The 23434-nt window shown below is 36.9% G+C and overlaps 1 protein-coding gene and 1 non-coding gene across 2 annotated transcripts; one reads left to right on the top strand and one right to left on the bottom strand.

Moving 5' to 3' along the window:
• Nucleotides 1–9615: 9615 nt before the first annotated feature.
• TRNAR-UCG (transfer RNA arginine (anticodon UCG)) lies at nt 9616–9688 on the bottom strand. Its single transcript has one exon. It is a non-coding gene; the product is annotated as a tRNA-Arg (tRNA).
• Nucleotides 9689–13471: 3783 nt separating this feature from the next.
• LOC138694749 (uncharacterized) lies at nt 13472–22345 on the top strand. Its single transcript, XM_069818768.1, has 3 exons — nt 13472–13625; nt 17681–17816; nt 20003–22345. The coding sequence occupies exons 1-3, from the start codon at nt 13596–13598 to the stop codon at nt 22189–22191; spliced, it is 2355 nt and encodes a 784-aa protein (XP_069674869.1). The 5' UTR covers nt 13472–13595; the 3' UTR covers nt 22192–22345.
• Nucleotides 22346–23434: the final 1089 nt, after the last annotated feature.

Here is a 23434-nt window from a genome sequence, read left to right as displayed (position 1 = left end):
TCGTTGTATGTCTCATCATGCTCATTGCCTCTGTTCTAGGATTTATATAGTATCTGTGCGACTGTGGGCCTACTATATATCTGTTCTGATAGGCAGTTCTGAAAATATTGGAAACAGTTAAAATAAATTCGAAACTGATACTTGAGTGTTAGAATAAGCCTATATTAATGAACTTGACGCCAGTAAGATTTAATTGAGCTCTTGGTATTAAGAAATTAGAGGCAATGTCTGATGTAAGACTTTCACGTGGTGTGAGGTTGTTGGTTTTATTTTGTTGGAAACAGTTATTATTTTAACGAAGCTTCAGATAACTGTCGGTTGTTAAGTGACGATTGTTAAGTTAACGTTCGTCAAGCAAACTCTAAAGAACATTGATGGAGACTGCAGTAAGACAGCAGGTACTGAGTTCTGACAAGCTAATCCAAAACTTATTAAGTTACGGTAATTAATTTTTGGAAGCATTTGGATCTTTTCAGAGAAAACAGGTTCTTTAAATAATACCCGATGAAGAACCAAAATGGTCCAATTTGGTAACCGTACTCTTATAAGTTTCTGCAGTGTTTTAGTGGACGGTAGAACTTTATTCAAAACCAATGTTATTACGCTGCTAGAAATTAGCTACGTGTGATACAATTTCGATATATTATAGGCCTATAGTCTACAGACTCAAAAGGACCGCCATGCAGAGGTATAGTCGTAAATAAAATAGTTCCAGGGCGCATCGCGAAAAGTTTATTATTATTATTATTATTATTATTGTTATTATTATTACTATCATTATTATATATATATATATATATAACTAGTCTTTATAGAACAGGAGGGATAACATTAGTAGCAAAAGAACTAGCTACATATAGAATAGACTTCGTAGGAGTACAAGAGGTTAGGTTAGATGGGAATGGCATATCACAAATAGGAGATTACCTGTTGTATTATGGGGAAGGAAACAATAATCACCAATTAGGAACAGGATTCTTTATATTATTTTAATGTACCGAAGTACATATGATATTTCCATGCAGATATTCTGCGTCATCATACGATGAAAGAGTAATGGAACGGAGAAAAATTCTCTCCGGCGCCGGGATTTGAACCCGGGTTTTCAGCTCTACGTGCTGATGCTTTATCCACTAAGCCACACCGGATACAACTCTGACGCCGGTTAGAATCGTCTCAGATTAAGCTCCAACTCTTGGGTTCCCTCTAGTGGCCGCCCTCTGCACTACGTCATAGATGTATATGAACGCAGGACCGAAGTCCACACATGTACTGAGGTGCACTCGATATGAGTGACTAGTTGGCCGGGATCCGACGGAATAAGCGCCGTCTTAAATCAAGAGGTGATTTACGCATATCATATATATTATTTTAATGTACCGAAGTACATATGATATTTCCATGCAGATATTCTGCGTCATCATACGATGAAAGAGTAATGGAACGGAGAAAAATTCTCTCCGGTGCCGGGATTTGAACCCGGGTTTCCAGCTCTACGTGCTGATGCTTTATGCACTAAGCCACACCGGATACAACTCCGACGCCGGTTAGAATCGTCTCAGATCAAGCTCCAACTCTTGGGTTCCCTCTAGTGGCCGCCCTCTGCACTACGTCATAGATGTCTATGAACGCAGGACCGAAGTCCACACATGTGCTGAGGTGCACTCGATATGAGTGACTAGTTGGTCTCCAGGTATCGATCAAATTCCAGCAGAATTAATACAAGAGGGTGGAAGTGCATTATATAGCGAAATTTATAAACTTGTACTTGCTATTTGGGAAAAGGAAATTGTACCAGAACAATGGAAGGAGTCCATAATTGTACCTACTTTTAAAAAGGGGGACAAAACCAACTGTGGTAACTTTCGAGGAATATCACTTTTGTTGACGTCGTACAAAATTTTGTCCAATATTCTTTTGAGAAGATTAACTCCGTACGTAGATGAAATTATTGGGGATCATCAGTGCGGTTTTAGGCGTAATAGATCGACTATTGATCAGATTTTTTGTATTCGACAGATAATGGAGAAAAAATGGGAGTATAAGGGTACAGTACATCAGTTATTCATAGATTTCAAAAAGGCATATGACTCGGTTAAGAGGGAAGTATTATATGATATTCTTATTGAATTTGGTATTCCCAAGAAACTAGATCGATTAATTAAAATTTGTCTCAGTGAAACATACAGCAGAGTCCGTATAGGTCAGTTTCTATCTGATGCTTTTCCAATTCACTGCGGACTAAAGCAGGGAGATGCACTATCACCTTTACTTTTTAACTTCGCTTTAAAATATGTCATTAGGAAAGTTCAGGATAACAGGCAGGGTTTGGAATTGAACGGGTTACATCAGCTTCTTGTCTATGCGGATGACGTGAATATGTTAGGAGAAAATACACAAACGATTAGGGAAAACACGGAAATTTTATTGAAGCAAGTAAAGCGATCGGTTTGGAAGTAAATCCCGAAAAGACAAGTATATGATTATGTCTCGTGACGAGAATATTGCACGAAATGGAAATATAAAAATTGGAAATTTGTCTTTTGAAGAGGTGGATAAGTTCAAATATCTTGGAGCAACAGTAACGAATATAAATGACACTCGGGAGGAAATTAAACGCAGAATAAATATGGGAAATGCGTGTTATTATTCGGTTCATAAGCTTTTATCATCCAGTCTGCTGTCAAAAAATCTGAAAGTTAGAATTTATAAAACAGTTATATTACCGGTTGTTCTGTATGGTTGTGAAACTTGGACTGTCACTCTGAGAGAGGAACATAGGTTAAGGGTGTTTGAGAATAAGGTACTTAGACAAATATTTGGGGCTAAGCGGGATGAAGTTACAGGAGAATGGAGAAAGTTACACAACGCAGAACTGCACGCCATTGTATTCTTCACCTGACATAATTAGGAACATTAAATCCAGACGTTTGAGATGGGCAGGGCATGTAGCACGTATGGGCGAATCCTGAAATGCATATAGAGTGTTAGTTGGGAGACCGGAGGGAAAAAGACCTTTAGGGAGGCCGAGACGTAGATGGGAGGGTAATATTAAAATGGATTTGAGGGAGGTGGGATATGATGATAGAGACTGGATTAATCTTGCACAGGATAGGGACCGATGGCGGGCTTATGTGAGGGCGGCAATGAACCTTCGGGTTCCTTAAAAGCCATTTGTAAGTAAGGAAGTGTGTGTGTATATATATATATTATTATTATTATTATTATTATTATAGTCCACACCTGTGGAGTAACGGCTAGCGCGTCTGGCCGCGAAACCAGGTGGCCCGGGTTTGATTCCCGGTCGGCCAAGTTACATTGTTGAGGTTTTTTCCGTGCTTTTCCTCAACCAAATATGAACAAATGCTGGGTAACTTTCGGTGCTGGACCCTGAACTCATTTCACCGACATTATCACCTGCATCTCATTCAGACGCTAAATAACCGAAAATGTTGATAAAGCGTCATAAAATAACCTACTAAAATAAAAAAAATATATTATAATTATTTTCATTAATAGTATTATTATTATTATTATTATTATTATTATTATTATTACTATTATTAATACCGCTGCTATTTATTACTAACCTATACTTATACGTATACTACAAAGTAGAGTAAGAAGCAAGTTAAGATAGTTATTATTTTAAAAATTGAAATAAATTAAGAAACAGGGCGCCCCAGGCTGCAGAGAAAAGTACCGGGGCGGCGCCCTGGCCCGTCCTGGCACGACTACACCCCTGCCGCCATGATATGGCCCCATAAATCTTGAATTTACTGACAAAATACAGTTTTAAGTTCTGTATAAAAGTTACTCAATAATAGGCCGAAGTCTCCTCTTGAAAGACATACTAGTAAGAGTGCTTGTTAATTTTCTCTTTGAAATATCACCGTTGAAAGCATCTCGGTGTGCAGTTTTACGTAAATGTTCATAGAAATTAGGAAGTGATGCTTTTAATTAAAATAACATTGCATTATTTTGTATGATGCGTGAGAAGTGTGTCTCGGTAGAGAAAAAGTTTATAGTAACATATTACACTGATGATGTAATTTATTGGCACGATGCCTATCTTGTTATAACGGTGTTAATAATTGCAATTGCATACTTACCGTACATATTTTAGTATATTTTGTTCATATTTCCATACATATATTTAACATTGTTTTTTTTACATTATACAGGGTGATTCACGAGGATTTACCGCCACTTACAGATCTTATTTTCGAAGACATTCTGAGCAAGAAATGTCATATAAACATGAGTATATGAATGGGTGTTTATACCGTATATTCACTCAGGGACAAAAAAACCGGACACTTCTATATTTGCTTGTATTTTGTTGCCAATTATTTCAAAATGAAACAAACCCCATTTAAACAAAATAATGTTTCATTTAGCACCTTATACGACAACATTTGAAAAAAAATCTCTGATGAGAAAATTTACAAAAAATTACAAAGGGCGTATGTATAACTATGGCATCGTTTGGTCTAACTGTTTTTTTCATTTTATGGTGCCTTAAACATTAAAAACTCTTTTTAGTAACGGGTATTACCCTCTCTGGCTTGAATGACTGCATCCATACGTCTTGGCATGCTCTCAATTTGGTTAGCAATGTCTTCTTGAGGAATAAGTTCCCATTCTTCGCCAAGTGCTCGCCTCAACTCTTGTAACGATTCTGGTTTCGGTCGTCTATTCTTAACACGCTGTCCCAGCATGTCCCACACGTGTTCAATTGGGTTCATGTCTGGACTCCTTGCTGGCCATGGAAGAACATGGATTCCCACTTCTTGGAGATAATCTCCGACCGCATGGGCAATATGCGGCCGTGCATTATCATGCATTAAAACAAAATTATCGCCTACAAATTTGCCAAATGGCACAACATGATCAGCCAAACATTCATTTATATACCTATCAGCTGTTAGTCTTCCATTTTCAACAAAAAGCAACTCTGTACGAGCATCCGTACATACTCCTGCCCAAACCATCACTCCACCACCTCCATACGGCACATTTTCGGAAATGCAACACTGTGAAAATCGTTCTCCCCTCCTTCTCCAAACTCTTTCACGTCCATCAGGTGAGCACAGATTGAAACGGGACTCATCGGTGAACAGAACACAGCTCCACTGTCCATTTCTCCAATCCCTGTGATCATTTGCAAAACGCAGTCGTTCAACTCGATGCATCCTGAGAAGTCTGGGACCAGTTGCAGGTCTACATGATATCAGTCCACTTGATTTCAACCTCCCTCTAACTGTTTTGGCTGAAATTGGATGTCCATGCATGTTAACAAATTACTGGGCTACACTAGTAGCTGGCAGGTTGCGCTCCCTAAGAACTCTCAACACCATATACCTGTCTTCATTTGGATTTGTAGCTCTTGGACGACCCGAACCTGGTCTTCTGGTTTATTCTAGGGTCTCTCTATACCGCTTTATGGCATAATGGGTTGTGCTTCTAGCCATATTCATAACATTTGCAATGTAACGTACACTGCGTCCATCATCGTAAAGGGCTACAACTCGAGCCACATCTTCAGGTCGCATCTTGTTTTAAGACAAATGTTACAGCCCCACTTAAACTCAGAAAATGTAAAATAAAGAAATAACGAATGATAACGATAATGAAGCACAAAATGGTTGAGACAAAATTGTTATAGCTGAGACTCCGAAAGCAAAATTGGAATATTTGGTTGTAATGGCTTGTTTATAAAACAAAAAACAATCAACAATGTATACACGTCTCCATAACAACAGATGGCTACCATAATATTGTATGAGAAGATAATGTTTTGCAAAATACCAGCAAATATTAAAGTGTCCGGTTTTTTTTTTGTCCCTGAGTGTATGTTTTTTTCTCTGAAGAGTAAAAAAAAACAATAAATGTCAATAATTCCAGTATATGTATAATGGAATGACTTTACTCTTCAATTAGAGTGGTGACTGAGTGATCAGACCTTCAGCCTGTCACGCAGGCGGTCCGGGTTCGAGTCCCGGTCAAATCTGAGATTTTTCATTGAAAAATTCATAGTGACACTTGTGACGGACAAGGTCACAGTTGGGATTTTTCTCGGGGTTCTCTCGTTTCTCCATATAAGGTATCTCCATCATTCCGCAAACATTTCTCCATTTCATCATCATTCCATAGCATTCCCCGAACGCCACACGGAAACCTGGGTACGCAGCGAACCTTGGTGTAGTCAGCTGATGTGGGTTTGGGAATGCGTCTAACTTGAGGGTTAGCGCAATAGATCGTGAAAGGTAGCAGTGCTGGTTCATAGTGCTCCCCTCCAGGAAAGTTCCATTCCAAGTACAGTGGAGTCACTCCGTTGGAAACTTCTGTTATGGAAACTTCTAATTTGGAAAGCAAGCTGACTCCGCCCACTACAGGAACACCACTCAATACGTTACTGATAAGGCGATCGCTTTGCTCATGCTCGACGTTGACATCAAAAGATACAGTAAAGAAGAAGAAAGAAATGTGGTTAAACTTATACATGAAAATATTACAAGCTTAAATAAGAATTATTTTAGCATCTAAATTTATATACATAGAAATATAAGGAGAACATTTTTTAATAACACATAAAAATATAAGAGTAAATAATTACAGTGGTAACTCCTCTAAATAAAATAATTGTTTTAACGTTCACAACAAAAATATTTTTAAGTCATTTAGACTGATACCCTTTCATAATACATTTACTCAGACAAAAAAATTAAATTGAAACTTGTAGGGAATATGCTGCGTGGTGCCTCCAACGCTTAGAGACAAGTATATACAGTGTTTGTACTCACCCTTCTGTTTACACCACGTTCTCTGTCTACCAGTCACTGAGTTCATCGTTCGGCATTGGTTACATCGTCTAGGTAGGGACGGGCACAGAAGATCAATAATGTAATAGACAATGCGTACGAACGTATGAAATGATCTTTGATTGGCTAATAGTTTTTACCCCCATTTATAAACAACGAAGGGACTCCACTGTATCTATACTAATAATAAATCTGTAGCCGAAATTTTTCTGGTAATTTTCGATTTTCCAAAAATAATTGGTCCTAACATATATAATTAACCACCCTGAAACCGAAAATCGCTTTTTTTAAATTTTTGTTTGTATGTCTGTCTGTCTGTCTGTCTGTATGTTTGTTACCTTTTCACGCGATAATGGCTGAACGGATTTCGATGAAATTGGAATATAAATTAAGTTCGTTGTAACTTAGATTTTAGGCTATATGGCATTCAAAATACATTATTTAAAAATGGGGGTTATAAGGGGGCCTGTGAATTAAATAAATCGAAATATCTCGCTTATTATTGATTTTTGTGAAAAATGTTACATAACAAAAGTTTCTTTAAAAATAATTTGCGATAAGTTTTATTCCTTAAAAAATTTTGATAGGACTGATATTTAATGATATAAATGAGTTTTAAAATTAAAATAACTGCCATCTAAGGCCGTGTAATGAAATAAACAAATGACTTCGTCTATAAGGGGCCTTGGACACAACAATCGAAAGCTATGAAAGATAGCCTACAGATAATGTTTCTGCGTTTCTATGAAGTAATATCGGAAGCTAGATTAACCGATTTGTATAATTAATTATTATTTCACCATTGGAAAGTGTAGTTTCTCTAGATGGACATAATGCTATAATGTTATCACAGTAACTTCTGAGTGAATCGAGGACAGGTAAGATTAAAATAGATTCTTATGCACAGAAAACTTGATAGGCTATTCTGTATATTCGTTTCCTGTATTTCCTAAACTAATTTTTATGACCAAATGAGTGGTCTCTGGATCAAAATGATCGCATTTTAATTTTTTAATTCAATTTAAATTAAGTAACATAATAAACGATTTATCCTTCTATCAAACACGAATGTTCCCTGGATCAAATGTCCTATTTTAATTATATAATTGAATCGCCCCATGCAGAAAGGGCTTCAGTCCATTAGACCTGGTTTTGAGAAAACTAAGGAAAACAGTCTGTACTTTGTATTCCTTTCTGCATATAACTCTCAGCCTGACGCTTCAGTTTCTGTCTTTCCAAGCATTGGACTGAATTCCTTTCTGCACAGGCTGATGGAACCATCCATAAAGATATGATTTCCATCGATATCTCGTTTTTTCAAAATTTGTGACTGAAGCCCTTTCTGCATGGAGCGATTACTTTATATTTATTTCTAACGGGTGCAGCGGAGCGCACGGGTACGGCTAGTTTACAATAAATCGGTATGTTGCAAATACATCCGGAACCGAAATAAAGGTGATCTCTTTTGTAAAAAAAAGAAGTAAGTTTTCACATTTCCTTAACTGGGTACTTTATTGTGAGTATTAGTGCCTCGTCCACTGAGCCGTAGCATTTCGACGGCTTCTCGCCCGAAGAATAGAATAGATATAGGCTATATTCCCGACAGGCTCTCTGACAATGAGATTTGTGGTGGACAAACCGATATGGGAAATTTTCCGTCCAAGTTAACAATGTACTTCGTTGATGAAATCGATATTTTAAATGAATCGATTCATTTTACTGTTATTACTTTTAGGCCTACTCGTGCTATTTATTATCGCCCAATTTTCACATTTACTACGAGGTGCATGAAGCAAATGTATTTGCATTGTATACAAGAAATGTGATGTACTCTGTGGTTGCCCTTCAGTGACATTGTTGATACTAAGCATTACGGGAGCTGATTACAGTGATTACGTAGTAGGTCTCTACAGCACTGCATCAGCTACAGTATAGCTGCATTATTATTTTACTCTTATAATATTCAGGCCATTCTTCATACCTACTGTTACTAATCTACAATGTTTCAAATTGGCATATATGAATCTGTATAATAAATGAGCTGCCAGTTTAACCTGTGTAATCGCTCTTTATTTGTTTTATTCGTCTGTCTTTCGTCATTGTTTTATTTCTTCATTATTATTTTCTTTTTTTTTTTCATTCTCTTTAACTTCTTAATTTTTCTTTGATGGTTTCTTTCTTTATTATAACTTACTTTTTCATCTACTCCACTCATTTTAATTTCTATTATTATTTATTTATTTATTTAATTATTTTATTTATTTATTTATTTATTTATTCAATGAATCATTCTTTCATTCATTATTTCTTATTTATATTATTATTTCTTTATGTCGTTTATTCATTCATTCATTCATTCGTTCATTCATTCATTCATTCATTCATTCATTCATTCATTCATTCATTCATTCATTCATTCATTCATTCATTCATTCATTCTTTTGACGGGTAACGTCTACTATTAATAGAAAAAAAATGAAAGACTTTTGTGTAACGAAAATTACACTGACGTCAATCGACTTCGGTAGCCATAGAAAATACTTGCGTCATATCCAATAAACCCAACAATGAAAATAATCTATTTCTATATAGAAGGGGAGTCCGCGTATTATACTTGTACACAACCTACCAGGATGAAATTTCAATGTTAAAAATAATGTTATTCAGTTGTTTTTTAACATGGACGCGAAACAGACGCGTACCCAATAGTGTGTAACTATAGAAAGTTAATACAAGGTTAGCATTACTTGTGTTTTCTTTGTTTCTATTCACGTTTATGTTCCAAAATACTTGACCCTGCTAGGATTCGAACCTAGAATCTTCTGATCCGAAGTCAGACGCGTTATCCATTGCGCCACAGGGCCAACTGCTTTCAGACTTTGTTAGATTGCGTCCTTTATTGATTTTATTGTCTTTGATTTATTATATCAACGTAATTGTGGAAGAATTGAAATTAACACAGCCAAAGGTGTGCACCTGGAAAATAATAAAAATATAAATACAAAATTATTTGCGAACAATCAGGTACTCTCGTCACGAAATGAAAATAACCTTTATTTACGGGACATTCTTGTGTTCTTATATACAGTGTACCAGTTAATTCTTAATTGAATGTGGCTCAAAAACAGTCCAGTACTTGTCCTGTTAATAGTACAGTCTTAGAAACAAGTTTTGTCGCACAGATACTTTCAGTCTTAGAAAAAAGTTTTGTCGTACCTATACTTTATGTCCCAGAAATGAGGCAGTGCGCATGATCAGACATGCAACGAAACAAAACTAATTTTGTTACCTCAACTAGTTCTCTTGCGAACCAGGTAGCTCATCCTCTAATCATGCGCACTGTCTCCTTTCTGGGACTTATAAAGAATCTGTGCGACAAAACTTTTTTCTAAGACTGTACATTCTCTTTCATGTATCATTATTTTTGGAGGATTGACTTTTATTCATATCTCATTTCATTTCGTTCATTAGACACACTTAAAATTTACAAAAGATTGTATTTATTTATCCTAAACTAAACCATTACACTAATTCCTGTGTCATTTAGACGTCACATGCAATCATAGAGGTGTCCTCAAATCTCCTGTCACTTTTTTTAAATAATTAACACAGAGTGAAAATTCACTGGTTCGAAAATTAATACGCTAGAAAATATACAACTTTAGGTTTCATATAATGGACATGAATGTTTACATAATCGCAGTTAATAACAACATATCGTATTTGCATGTTATACCAAGCAATGCAGTTATGCTTATAATGTAAAATTATATAATTTATCTTGGTGGAATTCTTCCAATTCAATAATTTCCTTTATTTTTAAACAAGAATATAGTGTACAACTTTGATTCCTACAGTTACACGATCCATAGAAATATTTCTTTAGAATCTTGTGAAATTTGTCTCCAGAAAGTATGAAATGGTGAAGAAATTGTCCCTCTTTCTGATTTTGAGTAATAGTCGTCCGTGATGCGGCGGTTACCGTGCTTATCACTGGACGTAAAATTCACAGGTTTAAACGTGAAGGTGAATGTTCTGAAAATGGCTTTCTTCAGAAGGGAATTAAAGTTGAAGGCTCATGAAAAGAAATCTTTCCCAGAATGAGAGATCTCTTCAAAATAAATATCATACCGTTTTTTCATTTGCTTGCTTTTCGGGAAGATGTCGAATCTCCGTCTGTTTCTGATGATTGAATCAGAAAAATAAAACATAATTTTTGGCATCATTGTGAGACCTTATAGACTTCGACCAGATTTTTCACTGAAATTCGCGTAAAGTAGTGTAACTGGGTTAATAATGATGCTAAGGATTTCATTTCCCTTAAAATGTGCGTCTCCCTATTCCAGGTTTGAACCTACCAACTTCAGATCCAATACAAGAATGGTAACCACTAGACTTAGAAAATAACTTATTTTACGTTTTCTTCCCGTGTTGTCTTAAGATATGTGTTTCGGGCATGCTGCTCACACGACCACAAAGTTTCGCTACTTGAGAAAGACTGACATTCCGTCAAAATACTTTCAAGAGTGAAGACGAAAGGGTTGATGGCGTTGATGACGCTCTAATTAAGTTTGGATTTTAGTCTATGTGTTTTAAAAAGAAAGTTCATATTTCTTTATTGACTTTTGAAACAGATAGGCAACTGAAAGCAAGAAGAGACAGATTTTGTAAAATTTAGAAACACCAATTGACATATACAAATCATTTTGCGCTATATCTGGGATACATCAGCACGTAGAATATGTCACTCAGTTTCGGAAATGAAACTACATTTGTGTTGGTATGAATGTTTAATTTTTGTTTCAGTTTACAAATGAAGACGACATATTAATAGGTAAAGAATTCTTAGAAGGTAGAACCCAGAGAGTTAGGGTAGGTCACAAAATATCGGAAATTGCAAATAATATAAGTTAAGTTCAGGGGTGCCACAAGATAGTGTTCATAAGAGTAGATTGATAGTGTTACGGGAAAAGCATGGAGGGCACTTCATTTTATTATGAGAATCTTGAAAAAGGTTAGTCTCCAAATCAGTGAAATAGCACATCTAAAGTTAGTGCGACCGTTAATGGAATACGGAACTTCATCTTCGATAGCTATAGAATATATCAGATAAATTCCTTAAAAAAATCAGTATAGAGCAGCTAAATTTGTTAAAGGTAAAAAAAGGACAAGGGAATGATAAGATAGAAGAACTGAAGGGAAGCTATGGAAAACAGACATAGAAAAACTAGACTCACATCACTGTATAGGTCAAAAAGCATGGGTAGACATAACAGTTCGGTTAGAGAAGTCAGCGTACTATGGTAGGAACGATCATGATTTTAAAATTAAATGTAGGAAACAAATGTAGGTAAATTCTCATTTTTAAATCGAACTATAAATGATTGAAATTACCTACCTGCAGCGGTCTTTGAGAGCTGTCCTTCTTTAAGGAGATTAAAAAATAACTTGAAAAGTTGTGTATAAAGTGTAAATGTTACAAAAGATACGTTACATAACATAAATTAATGTGACATGTATTTACTTAGCCTGACGATTAATTCCTTTGGTTTGAATTGCAAATTAGATTAAAATCTTGTAAGAGGATCTTAGACCAGCAATTTTAGGTTAATATAGTTTATTGTATGGTTCTACGGAATAATAAGGGTGTAATTTTTGTTTTATTTTGTCAGTGACGTTATGGTTTATAATGGCAACGAATAGTTCGATCAGTGAAAATTTATAGTGTCAGTGAAATGTGTTACATAGTGTCAATGAAATGTATTTTGAAGTGTCAGTAAAATGTGTCACAGTGCTAGTGCAATGATGAGATGAGAGGAATGAAAGTAGTGAAAGAGTATCAATGCCAAAATAATATATATATACATATATATATATATGTGTGCCTGTGATATTTAATTATCTGTATATAATATATATGTAGGTTGTAATAGAAAATTAGATTCACTTTATTAATTAGGTTATTATTATTATTATTATTATTATTATAATTATTATTATTATTATTATTATTATTATTATTATTATTATTATTATTATTATTATTATTTTACTTTGCCTTTAAAGTTATTTTGTTTCCTAGTATTGGAAGTTCCTTCTAAATATTGTTCAGTTTGCTATGTTTTAATACCTCAGCAGGAATAACTTAATCTTCGAACATCCAGTCTAGCTGTATTGCAATAAATTTCAATCTTGTACATATTTTAACAGCGGTCAAAGTGCATGTAGTACATCTCACGACTGGAAATATCATTGTTTGTTAATTCGTTCTTCGAGTGAAACAAAGACGTGCAGGTCTTCAATTTGAACAATTAATTCTTTGACAATTGACATAGCAAACTCGCAATATAAATGACTTATGTCGGTATGCTGCACATTCATCTTTGAAGCACCTGCTCTATCCCCTCTCACTGCCTACTCCAGATCTCTTCTTCACTTTCACTTGTTTGAAACACGAGTATTTAGTGGGGGAGAAAGAAGAGCCTAGAAGGGGTAATACCCTTCCTTTCTTTGTGGTTGGAACGTCAATATCGTCCCGCCAATTTCATTTGTGGAAGACTGTTGCTTCTCAAACCATAATCTGTAATGTATCCTGTCTGTTTCTTTTTTTGTAACCTCGCATAATTTGGTGATGAGAGGGGAACTGTGGAAGGTGGGGATGAGATACTTTTTTTCATGTGACTGTATAAATACGATAGATATGGGATCTTCTTCAGATCAGTGTGCAGTGTAGGGTTTGTTGAGTTCAAATTTCCATGCCGTCTTGCAGAGATGGTTCATCATCGTAGTAAAATCCATAAGGTAAGTTTTCTGAAGAACTGGAAATGTTAACGAAACAACTTCCAACCACCCCCTGGAGATGAAACGGAAACAATCTTTGAACAGTGCGAAATAGTGCATTATGATTTTTACACCTAGTCAACGAAATTAATAGTATTATGGTAACGTGTTAAACACTTCGACATCCATGATAGTGAAGAGATGAAAACTCATATTTTACGAAGGTTGAATTCGACTCATGCAGCTGCATTTGAACGTGATTAATTTCATAAAGAAATTCATCGTGTCTAAAATGTTTTTGTTATAATATTTTTCGTTATGTTTTGTTTGACTTTGTTCTTCGTGGCGTTTAATTTTATTTTCGTTCAGACTAAGGATCAAGGCTCTGAGTTGCGTTTGTGCCGTCCTAAATTCAAAAATATTATTTTACTCCTCCGTGTTGTACTCAGATGTAACGACACGTAGCTTTAACATTACGTGGAGGCCACCGGCGTAGCTTGCCTGCCGATCCGGAGTTGCGCTCGGGCGTGGGTTCAATTCCCGCTTATGCTGATTACCCGGTTGGGTTTTTCCGAGGCTTCTCCAACTATAGGGAGAATGTCAGGAAAAATATGGTGAATCCTCGGTCTCATCTCGCCAAATACCATATCGATATCACCAATCCCATGGACGTTAAATAACCAACTAAAAAAAAAGCATGCGTGGAAACCATGACCACGAATCCGGCGAGTTTCTGCACTTATATCGTGCCAATCCTTCATCATATTTTATGTACCAGTAGACGTAGGGTGGGTAAAAAAAATCGCAAATAATGGACTTGGGACATAAAAACTTTCGATAAATAGTATTCTTTTGTTTGTTATAGTATATTTTTATGTAAACCTACGATGTGCCGTACATTTTTCGATAGCAGTAAATTGAGTCCACGGCTGTGGAATAACGGTTAGCATATCTTACTGTGAAACGAGCGGGCCCGGGTTAAAATCCTGGTTGGGACAAGTTACCTGGTTGAGGTTTTTCCGGGATTTTCCCTCAGTCCATTAAGAGCAAATGCTGGGTAACTTTCGGCACTGGACCCTGAACTCATTTCGCCGGTATTATCACCTTCATCTCACTCAGACGCTGTATAACCGTAACAGTTGAAAAAGGGTCGTAAAATAACCAATAAAAAATAGTAAATTGATACCAGCATGAAATTTTAAGTTGGAATTCAAACATGAATAACAACTTACGAGAAGAGCACCGATATAGAAAATTCAACATTTCTATCCACAGAGATCTCTAGGTCATGGCATGTCTCAAAGGAGACAGTATCGATCTCTGATAGATCCTTTCTTCACGTGAATAAAATATCTGTGAAGAAAGTGGTCTTCGTGTATTTCGGTTCTATTGCTCTGCTTTTGTATTCTTATCAGGACCCCAATTTCTATGCAAAATACACGTTTTTTATAACTTTCTAGAACAGGTAAGAAAGAGATTTAAATGCACAACTCGTGGAAAAAATAAATGTTTTTATGCGTATTTTACAGCTTTTACAAGAAATGAACATTTCAATGTAAAATGTTTTGCATGTAGATTTTGTGAATTGTTTAAGAAACTATGTATTTTATTTTTAAATTGTAGACTTATTACAGATTTTACCTGCGTTTAATTTTGCGTATAAATATTTATTTAGGGAAATGTTTTTATGGATATTTTCCTAGTTCTACAAGAAAAACTATAGCCTACTGTTACTAATATTTTTCCTTCTTAAAACTAAGAATCATTAAAACAGTATTTTATTTCTAAGATAATGCTATTGCAAAAAATGGTCGTTACCAAACCAATTATTTTTCGTTTTTAGCAACAATTTGCGAGTATGAATAACAAAGTTTAACTTAGAGAATGAATACATTTACACTATATAAAATATTCTTCAGGAAAAAATACAGATACAGAATTAATTGTTTTCATTACATACCGCTACAACGGGGAATAAAGTTAGTTCATTGACGTAATTTCAATTCCTACTATTTCATATTATTTGAGTCGCCTAGAATCAAACTGTACTTCCTCCAAATTATGCAATATGGGATTAAGATATGTTTCTATGCAGAATTTTTCAGGATATGTGACAAATTGCTCGTTTGGAGTCAAACTAGAGATTATCTGCCTTAACTTTAGTAGTTAAATCACCGTGTGGAGTCTAACTGCACTAGTTTTTCGTCTTTTCTGACAATTCAGATAAGTGCAGTTTGATTCTAGACTAATAATAATACTGGCCTCACGCCCACATGCTTGATTCTAGACTACTCATTTATAATACATATTTTAGCAAATTTTGTATGTATATTTTTTTTCTAGTATATATTTTTGCATACATATCAGGCTCTGTTTACCTTGTCATCGCAATCATGATAATAACGTGGACAATTAAAAATTGGCAAAATAAAAATACAGTAGTATAGTTTGTAAATTACAAAATATAAATTACTAACAACAGCTACTCGAAATTTTGTTCTATATTTATTGTATTTATTATAGTATTATTACTCGACCAAGGCGAGTGGAGCCGCGGGAGTAATGTGAACTATTGCGATTCGGTATTACGAACGCAGGAGCAGTAGCGCCGCCGCATCTGTGGAGTAACGGTTAGCGAGTCTGGCCGCGAAACCAGGTGGCCCGGATTCGATTCCCGGTCGGGGAAAGTTACGTGGTTGAGATTTTTCCGGGGTTTTCCCTCAACCCAATGTTGGGTAACTTTCGGTGCTGGACCCCGGACTCATTTCACCGGCATTATCACTTTCATCTAATTCAGATGCTAAATAACCTAAGAAGTTGATAAAGCGTCGTAAAATAACTACGGCTCTGGGGTGCAGGACTCCACTGGCCTTGGTCGAGTAATAACAGTGGTGATATTCACAAAGTTTAACAACCAGTTCTCTCATGCTTACCTATGTTAAACATATACGGTGTATGTCCATGGTAATTGAAAATATTAAAAACTGAAAAGTTCGCCGAACCTATCAATAATTTAACAACCGGTTCTCGTGCGAACAGGCCGAATATCACAACTGAGTACTACCAACAGAATCTAATCTTCAAAGCTAATAGGACTATGTATTATATTTCATCGAATAGGGAAGGATGGGTGGGTGGATTAAAGGGGCCAGCCTGGGTGGCGCAAGCGGTAGAGACACGGAAAGTCTCTACTGCTTGGTCCGAAAGGTTGTGGGTTTGAATTCCACATAGGGCATGAGTACTGTCTGAAGAAAAAGGAAACAGAAAAAATGAAAATTATAAGGACAAAGAAGACGTTAGGAAAATAGCCTCTAGCCAATAATAATAATAATAATAATAATAATAATAATAATAATAATAATAATAATAATAATAATAATAATAATAATAAAATAAATGTGGTGGTTTGGATAAATATACGCACAGTTCAGTCAGCCATACGGGTACTTTTTTTATTGTCTCTATAGTTGAATTTCGACGTGGTAAATTTTGCCTGGAATTCTCTCATTCACGGGGGGGGGGGCAGTGTTATTTTACTTGCAATAAATCTATGACACTACCTTCACAGCTTTACTTCCTTTTCGTAGAAAATCGTGATAAAATTTTATCTCTTAAAAATTCATCACTTTCGATCGAATTTAAGCCCACGAACCTCGGATCCAATGGAAAGTATGAGTATGGTGACAACTAGACCACCAGTGATGGCGAATAAGAAAGGATTTAGAAGAAGTCTTTCGTGGCTTAATTCCTAGTTCCTATTATTCTAGTCAGCCACTGTGTTGAACAGCAGATGTTGGAAAGTCTAAAATTAACATCCCAGAATGAACATTCAATTCAGCATAAGTATAGGTTACATTCAATTAAATTGTTATCTTCAGAAATTCATATTTTCTCAATATTGCTAAAAATGACGTAAGAAATAGTCGAACTTGATAAAAATAACAGAAACTCAGCGATAAAGTATAGAATATTGCCTTCTTATATTGACCTGTTTAATGTAATTAAATTATTTGTGCCAGCTAACATGAACATACTGTACATTTCATGCTTACTCTACTTTTTTTTCTGTATCATAGATATGGACAATTGTTGCTATTTTGGCAACAGTGTCTCAGCTATGCCTCGCAGAAAATGCTTCCTCTAGTAAAGCTGCAGTCGCCAAAACTTCAACTACAACATCTACAACTGAAACTCCACGTACAAAGAGGCAAGGTAAAGTTATCACTTTTGTAATAACTTAACAGAACTTAAATATCTTACTGCAATACATAGGCTATTTATGTAAGTGAAACATAAATTTAAATTAACTTATGTAGAATAATAATTGCACATTTCTTTAGAATTTCACCAAATTAAAACACGTAATTTAACTGTTATGATGAAACTAAAATTGCAATCGATAACGTCTGCAACAATTAAGAAAGTAAGAATAGAACAGTTGCATGTGTAGATTAAAGCTTGCAGCTTTGTTTGTTTCAGCTAAGATGATAGGGGACGGGACCTAACAACTTATTTCTTTACAATAACATGTAGTAGATATCAGTTAATATCTGTCTGACATACTGATATTTTTCACTAATGTATGCATGTATGTATGTATGTATGTATGTATGTATGTATGTATGTATGTATGTATGTATGTATGTATGTATGTATGTATGATTCGGGTTCCGCATATTGCGGATATATGGCAGGACTGTGACCCATTTTCTAGTTGTACAACACTTTGGTAGGCCACACTGTACATGATGTGTATCTATGGAGAGTTATGTCGTGTACTAGGGTGAGTGTATGTGTAAGTCTTCGGGACTAGGAGAGATGGCGGTGCGGAACTTCTAATCACAGATTGTGCACCAATATGCCTGGGTTAAATCTCAAATCTCTCTGCAGTGCATATGACGAGAAGGCATATGTCACTGTTGATAGTGATTCGCCAGGAAGTTAAGCCTGGAGTGTTGATATTACATAATCTATCCACTCTTCAGGGCTTTTTACACGTTCAAGTTTCCTCTGCATATGCTCTATGACAGTGAAGTGCCAATCACATGGGAGATAACTATGACGATGTTCTAGAAAGAAGTGTGAGATCTCCCACTTTCTTATTTCTGCCATAGACTGCCAACTGTCTAATCAATCCAGATTCTAGTCTGACAGCTATAAACTGTTGGGCTTCTCTTCTACAAACGTACACAGGAGAGCTACAGTAAAGTTCCAAATGGAATAATTGGGCTCTTCTCCTACCAAACATACAATACAATGTGTGATTTCTCTGTAAATTATATAAATGACTGGAACCTTGTTATACTCACCAGATGCGCCTCCAGAAAAATGCAAAGAAATTGAAAAACGTTCATTTTGAAAAAATCACTAATTGGGTCCTTCTTCTAATAACCACTTCAATTATTAAGGTAGTCCATTACATAAGAATAATTAAACTATTAGCCATTTTGCTTAGATACCTTATTTCTTACAAACATATTGGGACATTAAACTGTACTATTTACGTGAAAATGTTAGTTTATAACTGAAGTAAACATAAAGCTACACTAGAAAATCCTTTTAGACTATTACTGCCAGTAATTAAAAATAACAACTAAGTGAGCATTTGAACAATATAGATAAAATAACATGTTGTAAATTTATTATTTCTGCGATGTGCAGTATAATTATTTATAAAAATTACATTTGGAAACTGGTTGTCTACAGTAATGACCAATTACAGCGTGCCTGTAACAGTCCCTACCATAAATTCTTTATTTATCTCATCTCTCATCTTGGGTGACGCATATTTTAAGTTCTAATTTAGTTTTGTGTTTATTTTTAGCTTATATACTCAAAATCAACCATATGCTATAGGTCTATAAGTAACATAAGTATATGTAGGTACATAGGTATCTCTATTCTGGCCAGTTACTTTCCATCAGTATTTATTCCAATGCAATGTTTATAGTAACTGCACTTAAGCTTGTTGATGTTGCTGAAGAAAAGGCAACTTCATTCTATGTTCATGTCGCTTACAAGATAGTGTAGGAATCTGTACATTCCACACTTACGTTTTACAATCCTTACATGATTTAAATACTGTTTGTGAATTTACGTATTATGTTCAGAATCTCATACTCTATGACATTCGGTATATGTAAACAATGTTGATTGTTAAAGTAATGTTGTGGGTTTGAGTTTTTGTTATTTAAGATTACCAACACTGGCATTTTTGCAAAAGTTCGAGTTCTTTCTTTCAGATTGTCCTGCTGCCATTTACCTCAGTTACATCTGAATGGAAAGCGCAAAAAATTAAATAACATCTTCCTTATAATTATTTGAATTTAGGTGTCAGTCTGAATTCCTTCCAATATGTTAGAGTTAGTTATACTAATGACTGTTTTGTTGTTTTGCAGGCTATCCTAGAGGTGGTCCTGACTCAGGATTTGGAGGTTCACCATCAGGGCCTTCAAATGCATACCTGCCTCCGAATAATGCCGGAGGCATTGGTAGTCAAGGTCCTTCAGGAGGCGGTGGTTTTGGAGGACCATCTTTTGATTCTTCTCCTGGTGTTGGGGGCCCCAATGCAGGATTCGGTGGTTCACCAAATGGACCCTCTAATTCATATCTACCACCTGGTGGTCTGGGACCACAAGGATCTGGAATTGGAGGACAAGGACCATTAAGCGGAGGACCTTCTGGCACTTATGGTGCTCCAGAATTCGGTAGTGGACCAGGAACTTTTGGAGACTCACCTAATGGACCGGGAAGTTTTGGAGGCTCTCCTAATGGACCATCGAACTCATACCTTCCTCCAAGTTCTGGAGCCGGTCAAAGACCTTCAGGAGGTTTTGCAGGTCAAAGATCACAAGGAGGTAGTGGTTTTGGTAGGCCATCTGGTACCTATGGTACTCCTGCTAGAGGCAGCGGTGGATTTGGAGGCCGAGGACCTTCTGGAGGTAACGGATTTGGAGGAAGACCGTCAGGGACATATGGTGCACCTGCATCTGGAGGCAGTGGATTTGGTGGCCAGGGACCTTCAGGAGGTGGTGGTTTTGGTGGAAGATCTTCTGGAGGAAGCGGATTTGGTGGAGCAGGAGGAAGACCTTCGGGAACATATGGAGCTCCCTCTTCTGGAGGTAATGGATTTGGTGGACAGGGAGGAAGACCTTCAGGTACATATGGTGCTCCATCTTCTGGAGGCAGTGGCTTTGGTGCACGAGGTGGTAGTGGTTTCGGAGGAAGGCCCTCTGGAACATATGGTGCTCCATCTTCAGGAGGCAGTGGATTTGGGGGTCAAGGTCCTTCTGGAGGCAGTGGATTTGGGGGTCAAGGTCCTTCTGGAGGAAGTGGATTTGGTAGAAGACCTTCAGGGACATACGGTGCTCCAGCTGGCGGCAGTGGCTTTGGTGGCCAAGGAGGACCATCTGGTGGAGGCGGATTTGGTGGAAGAATTTCAGGTGGTTTCGGAGATTCTTCAAGTGGGTTCAATGGTGCTTCAAATACGTATTTGCCACCATCTGGTGGTGCAGGATTTCCTTCTCGCCCTTCGGGAGGTTTAGGTGGTTCAGGTTCAGGAAGGCCATCTGGGTCTTACGGTGCTCCAGGAATCGGTGGCCCCCAAGGTGGTCTGGATGATAGTGTTGGTGGAGGCTACAATGGTTCCCCCAATGGTCCTTCGAATGCTTATCTTCCCCCATCAAGCGGTGGATTTGGAGGTCAAGGTCCATCTGGCAGCAATGATTTTACTGGACAGGGTGGATTTGGCAGTGGTCAACCATCGGGCACTTATGGCGTACCAAATTCTGGTGGACCAAGTAGAGGTCCCAGTGGCTTTTCTGGAGGAAATGTAGGCGGATTTGGTGGCGGACAGGGCAGACCTTCAGGATCTTATGGTGCTCCGGCCCCAGGAGGTCCAAGTGGAGGACCAGGTGCTTTCGCAGATAGTGTAGGTGGTTTCGGTGGATCGCCTAATGGGCCATCTAATACATATCTGCCTCCAGGAGGTGGTCTTGGTGGTCAAGGTCCTTCTGGAAATGGCGGTTTTGGCGGTCCACGTCCTGGAGGAAGTGGTTTTGGAGGTGGGCAAGGTTCAGGACAGCCAAGTGGTTCTTACGGTGCACCAAATTTTGGAGGCCCAAGCGGTTTAGCAGATGACAGCAGTTTCGGTGGTTCACCTGGTGGGCCATCTAACACCTACCTTCCACCTGGTGGCAGTGGAGGTCCTGGATCTTTTGGTTCACAGGGTGGACCATCTAATACTTATGGCACCCCTGGCATTGGTGGTCCAAGGAATGATGACGGTGGCTTTGGAGGGTCTCCATCTGGCCCATCCAATACTTATCTATCACCTGGATCTGGAGGTCCTGGTGGTTCAGGACGTCCATCAAGTCAATATGGAGCTCCAAGCAGAAGCTCTGGAGGATTTGGTCAGAGATCCCGTGGTGGAAATGGTGGTCGTGGACCTCAGAGAAGTGGTCGACCATCACCATCATATGGAGCTCCAAACCAAGGTGCTAGTTCCAGAAGGCCTTCCAGTACATACGGCACTCCTGGTCAGGGAGGACAAGGAGATAATGCTGCTTTCGAAGGTTATAAATATTAATGCACTTGGTTGAATGTTACTGAATGTGTGATTGATTCATCAGTTCTTTTGATGCATAAATACCCTATTAATTTAATATCTAAAGAAATTATTTAATTGATTTTGTAATGATTGTTATAAACTTAACTTGTCAAATAAACAATGTTAAATGATATGGAGAATTGACATTAATTTCGAAATGCCCTAGCATAATAATGACAATTTATTGCCACAGGTAGAATATTTCATAGAATGGTGATGTTTCTTATTTATTTTTAAAACAGGGAGGAAATGAACTATGAAACTTAAACAGTTATTATTTAATTTTTATCAGGATTATAATTCCAGAATTCTCCCTATGTTTCCATGAAGCACTTAAGTAGGAGCAAACATCTTCACGTATCACTCCTTCGCAGAAACAATAGTACTATTCTTCAGGTAGAAAATATCACTGCGTTTCGCATCTAAATGTAAACGATTGGCAGAAGATCGAGTTCTTTCATGTTATTGTGTAGTTTGTGGAGGAAGATTTCTATTTGCAGCCATGGTCTGTAGGCTATCAGTACCAGTATATGTATTTCGAATTGTTCATATGACTGCAGAATGTGAAGATGTTTTTGAGAATTGTAATAGTGCAGACGAGCCTCGCACAATATACATTGAGAATAGTAGCTTGAGTAGCGGTATCTACCAAATAGATGGTGTCACTGTATTCTACTCATAAGTGGAGATAAAGCTCCTCGCCTGTCATCTTTGAGTATTTTCCCCTTAGTCGAGTTGATACTCCCTCTAGTTGTCTGACAGGTTTCACAGGGGTATCCTAAGAGTTTATTTCTTCTAAAAATGAACTCAAAACAGCTCTTACCTTAGAGTACACTCTCCTCAGTCGGCTTGGTACTTCCTCCCTTTTAGTGTGACAGGTTTCACAGGAATCTTGTAATAGTGTTAGGGCCTATTTCTTCTAAAAATAATCTCGAAACAGCAATGATCTTTGACTACACTCTTCTTAGTCGAGTTGGTACTCCCTCCTCTACTTCCGTCTGACAAAAGACAGTGTACAGAGTGTAACAGATATAACTCAGATTAACTTTGAATTATAAAATCTTCTCGTTCCTAGTATGCCCAATGAAATTCTATTAAATTGTTTTATCTTGTAAAATGTTTTATATATATATATATATATATATATATATATATATATATATATTCAACTGTCCAAAGACAGGTCTGAACCTCACAAGTGATACCAAGAAGATACCACTTA

Source organism: Periplaneta americana, chromosome 2 (genome assembly GCF_040183065.1).
Source record: "Periplaneta americana isolate PAMFEO1 chromosome 2, P.americana_PAMFEO1_priV1, whole genome shotgun sequence".
Classification (NCBI taxonomy): Eukaryota; Metazoa; Arthropoda; class Insecta; order Blattodea; family Blattidae; genus Periplaneta; species Periplaneta americana.
Note: the sequence above shows the minus strand (reverse complement) of the source record. Positions and strands in the feature narration are given on the sequence as shown.

Excerpts from the sequence above, each read along its gene's own strand:
- LOC138694749 (XM_069818768.1), top strand. The coding sequence starts at position 13,596 with ATGGTTCATCATCGTAGTAAAATCCATAAG. Across the intron at positions 13,626-17,680 it reads ATCGTAGTAAAATCCATAAG|ATATGGACAATTGTTGCTAT; the intron begins GTAAGTTTTCTG and ends TCTGTATCATAG. Across the intron at positions 17,817-20,002 it reads TCCACGTACAAAGAGGCAAG|GCTATCCTAGAGGTGGTCCT; the intron begins GTAAAGTTATCA and ends GTTGTTTTGCAG.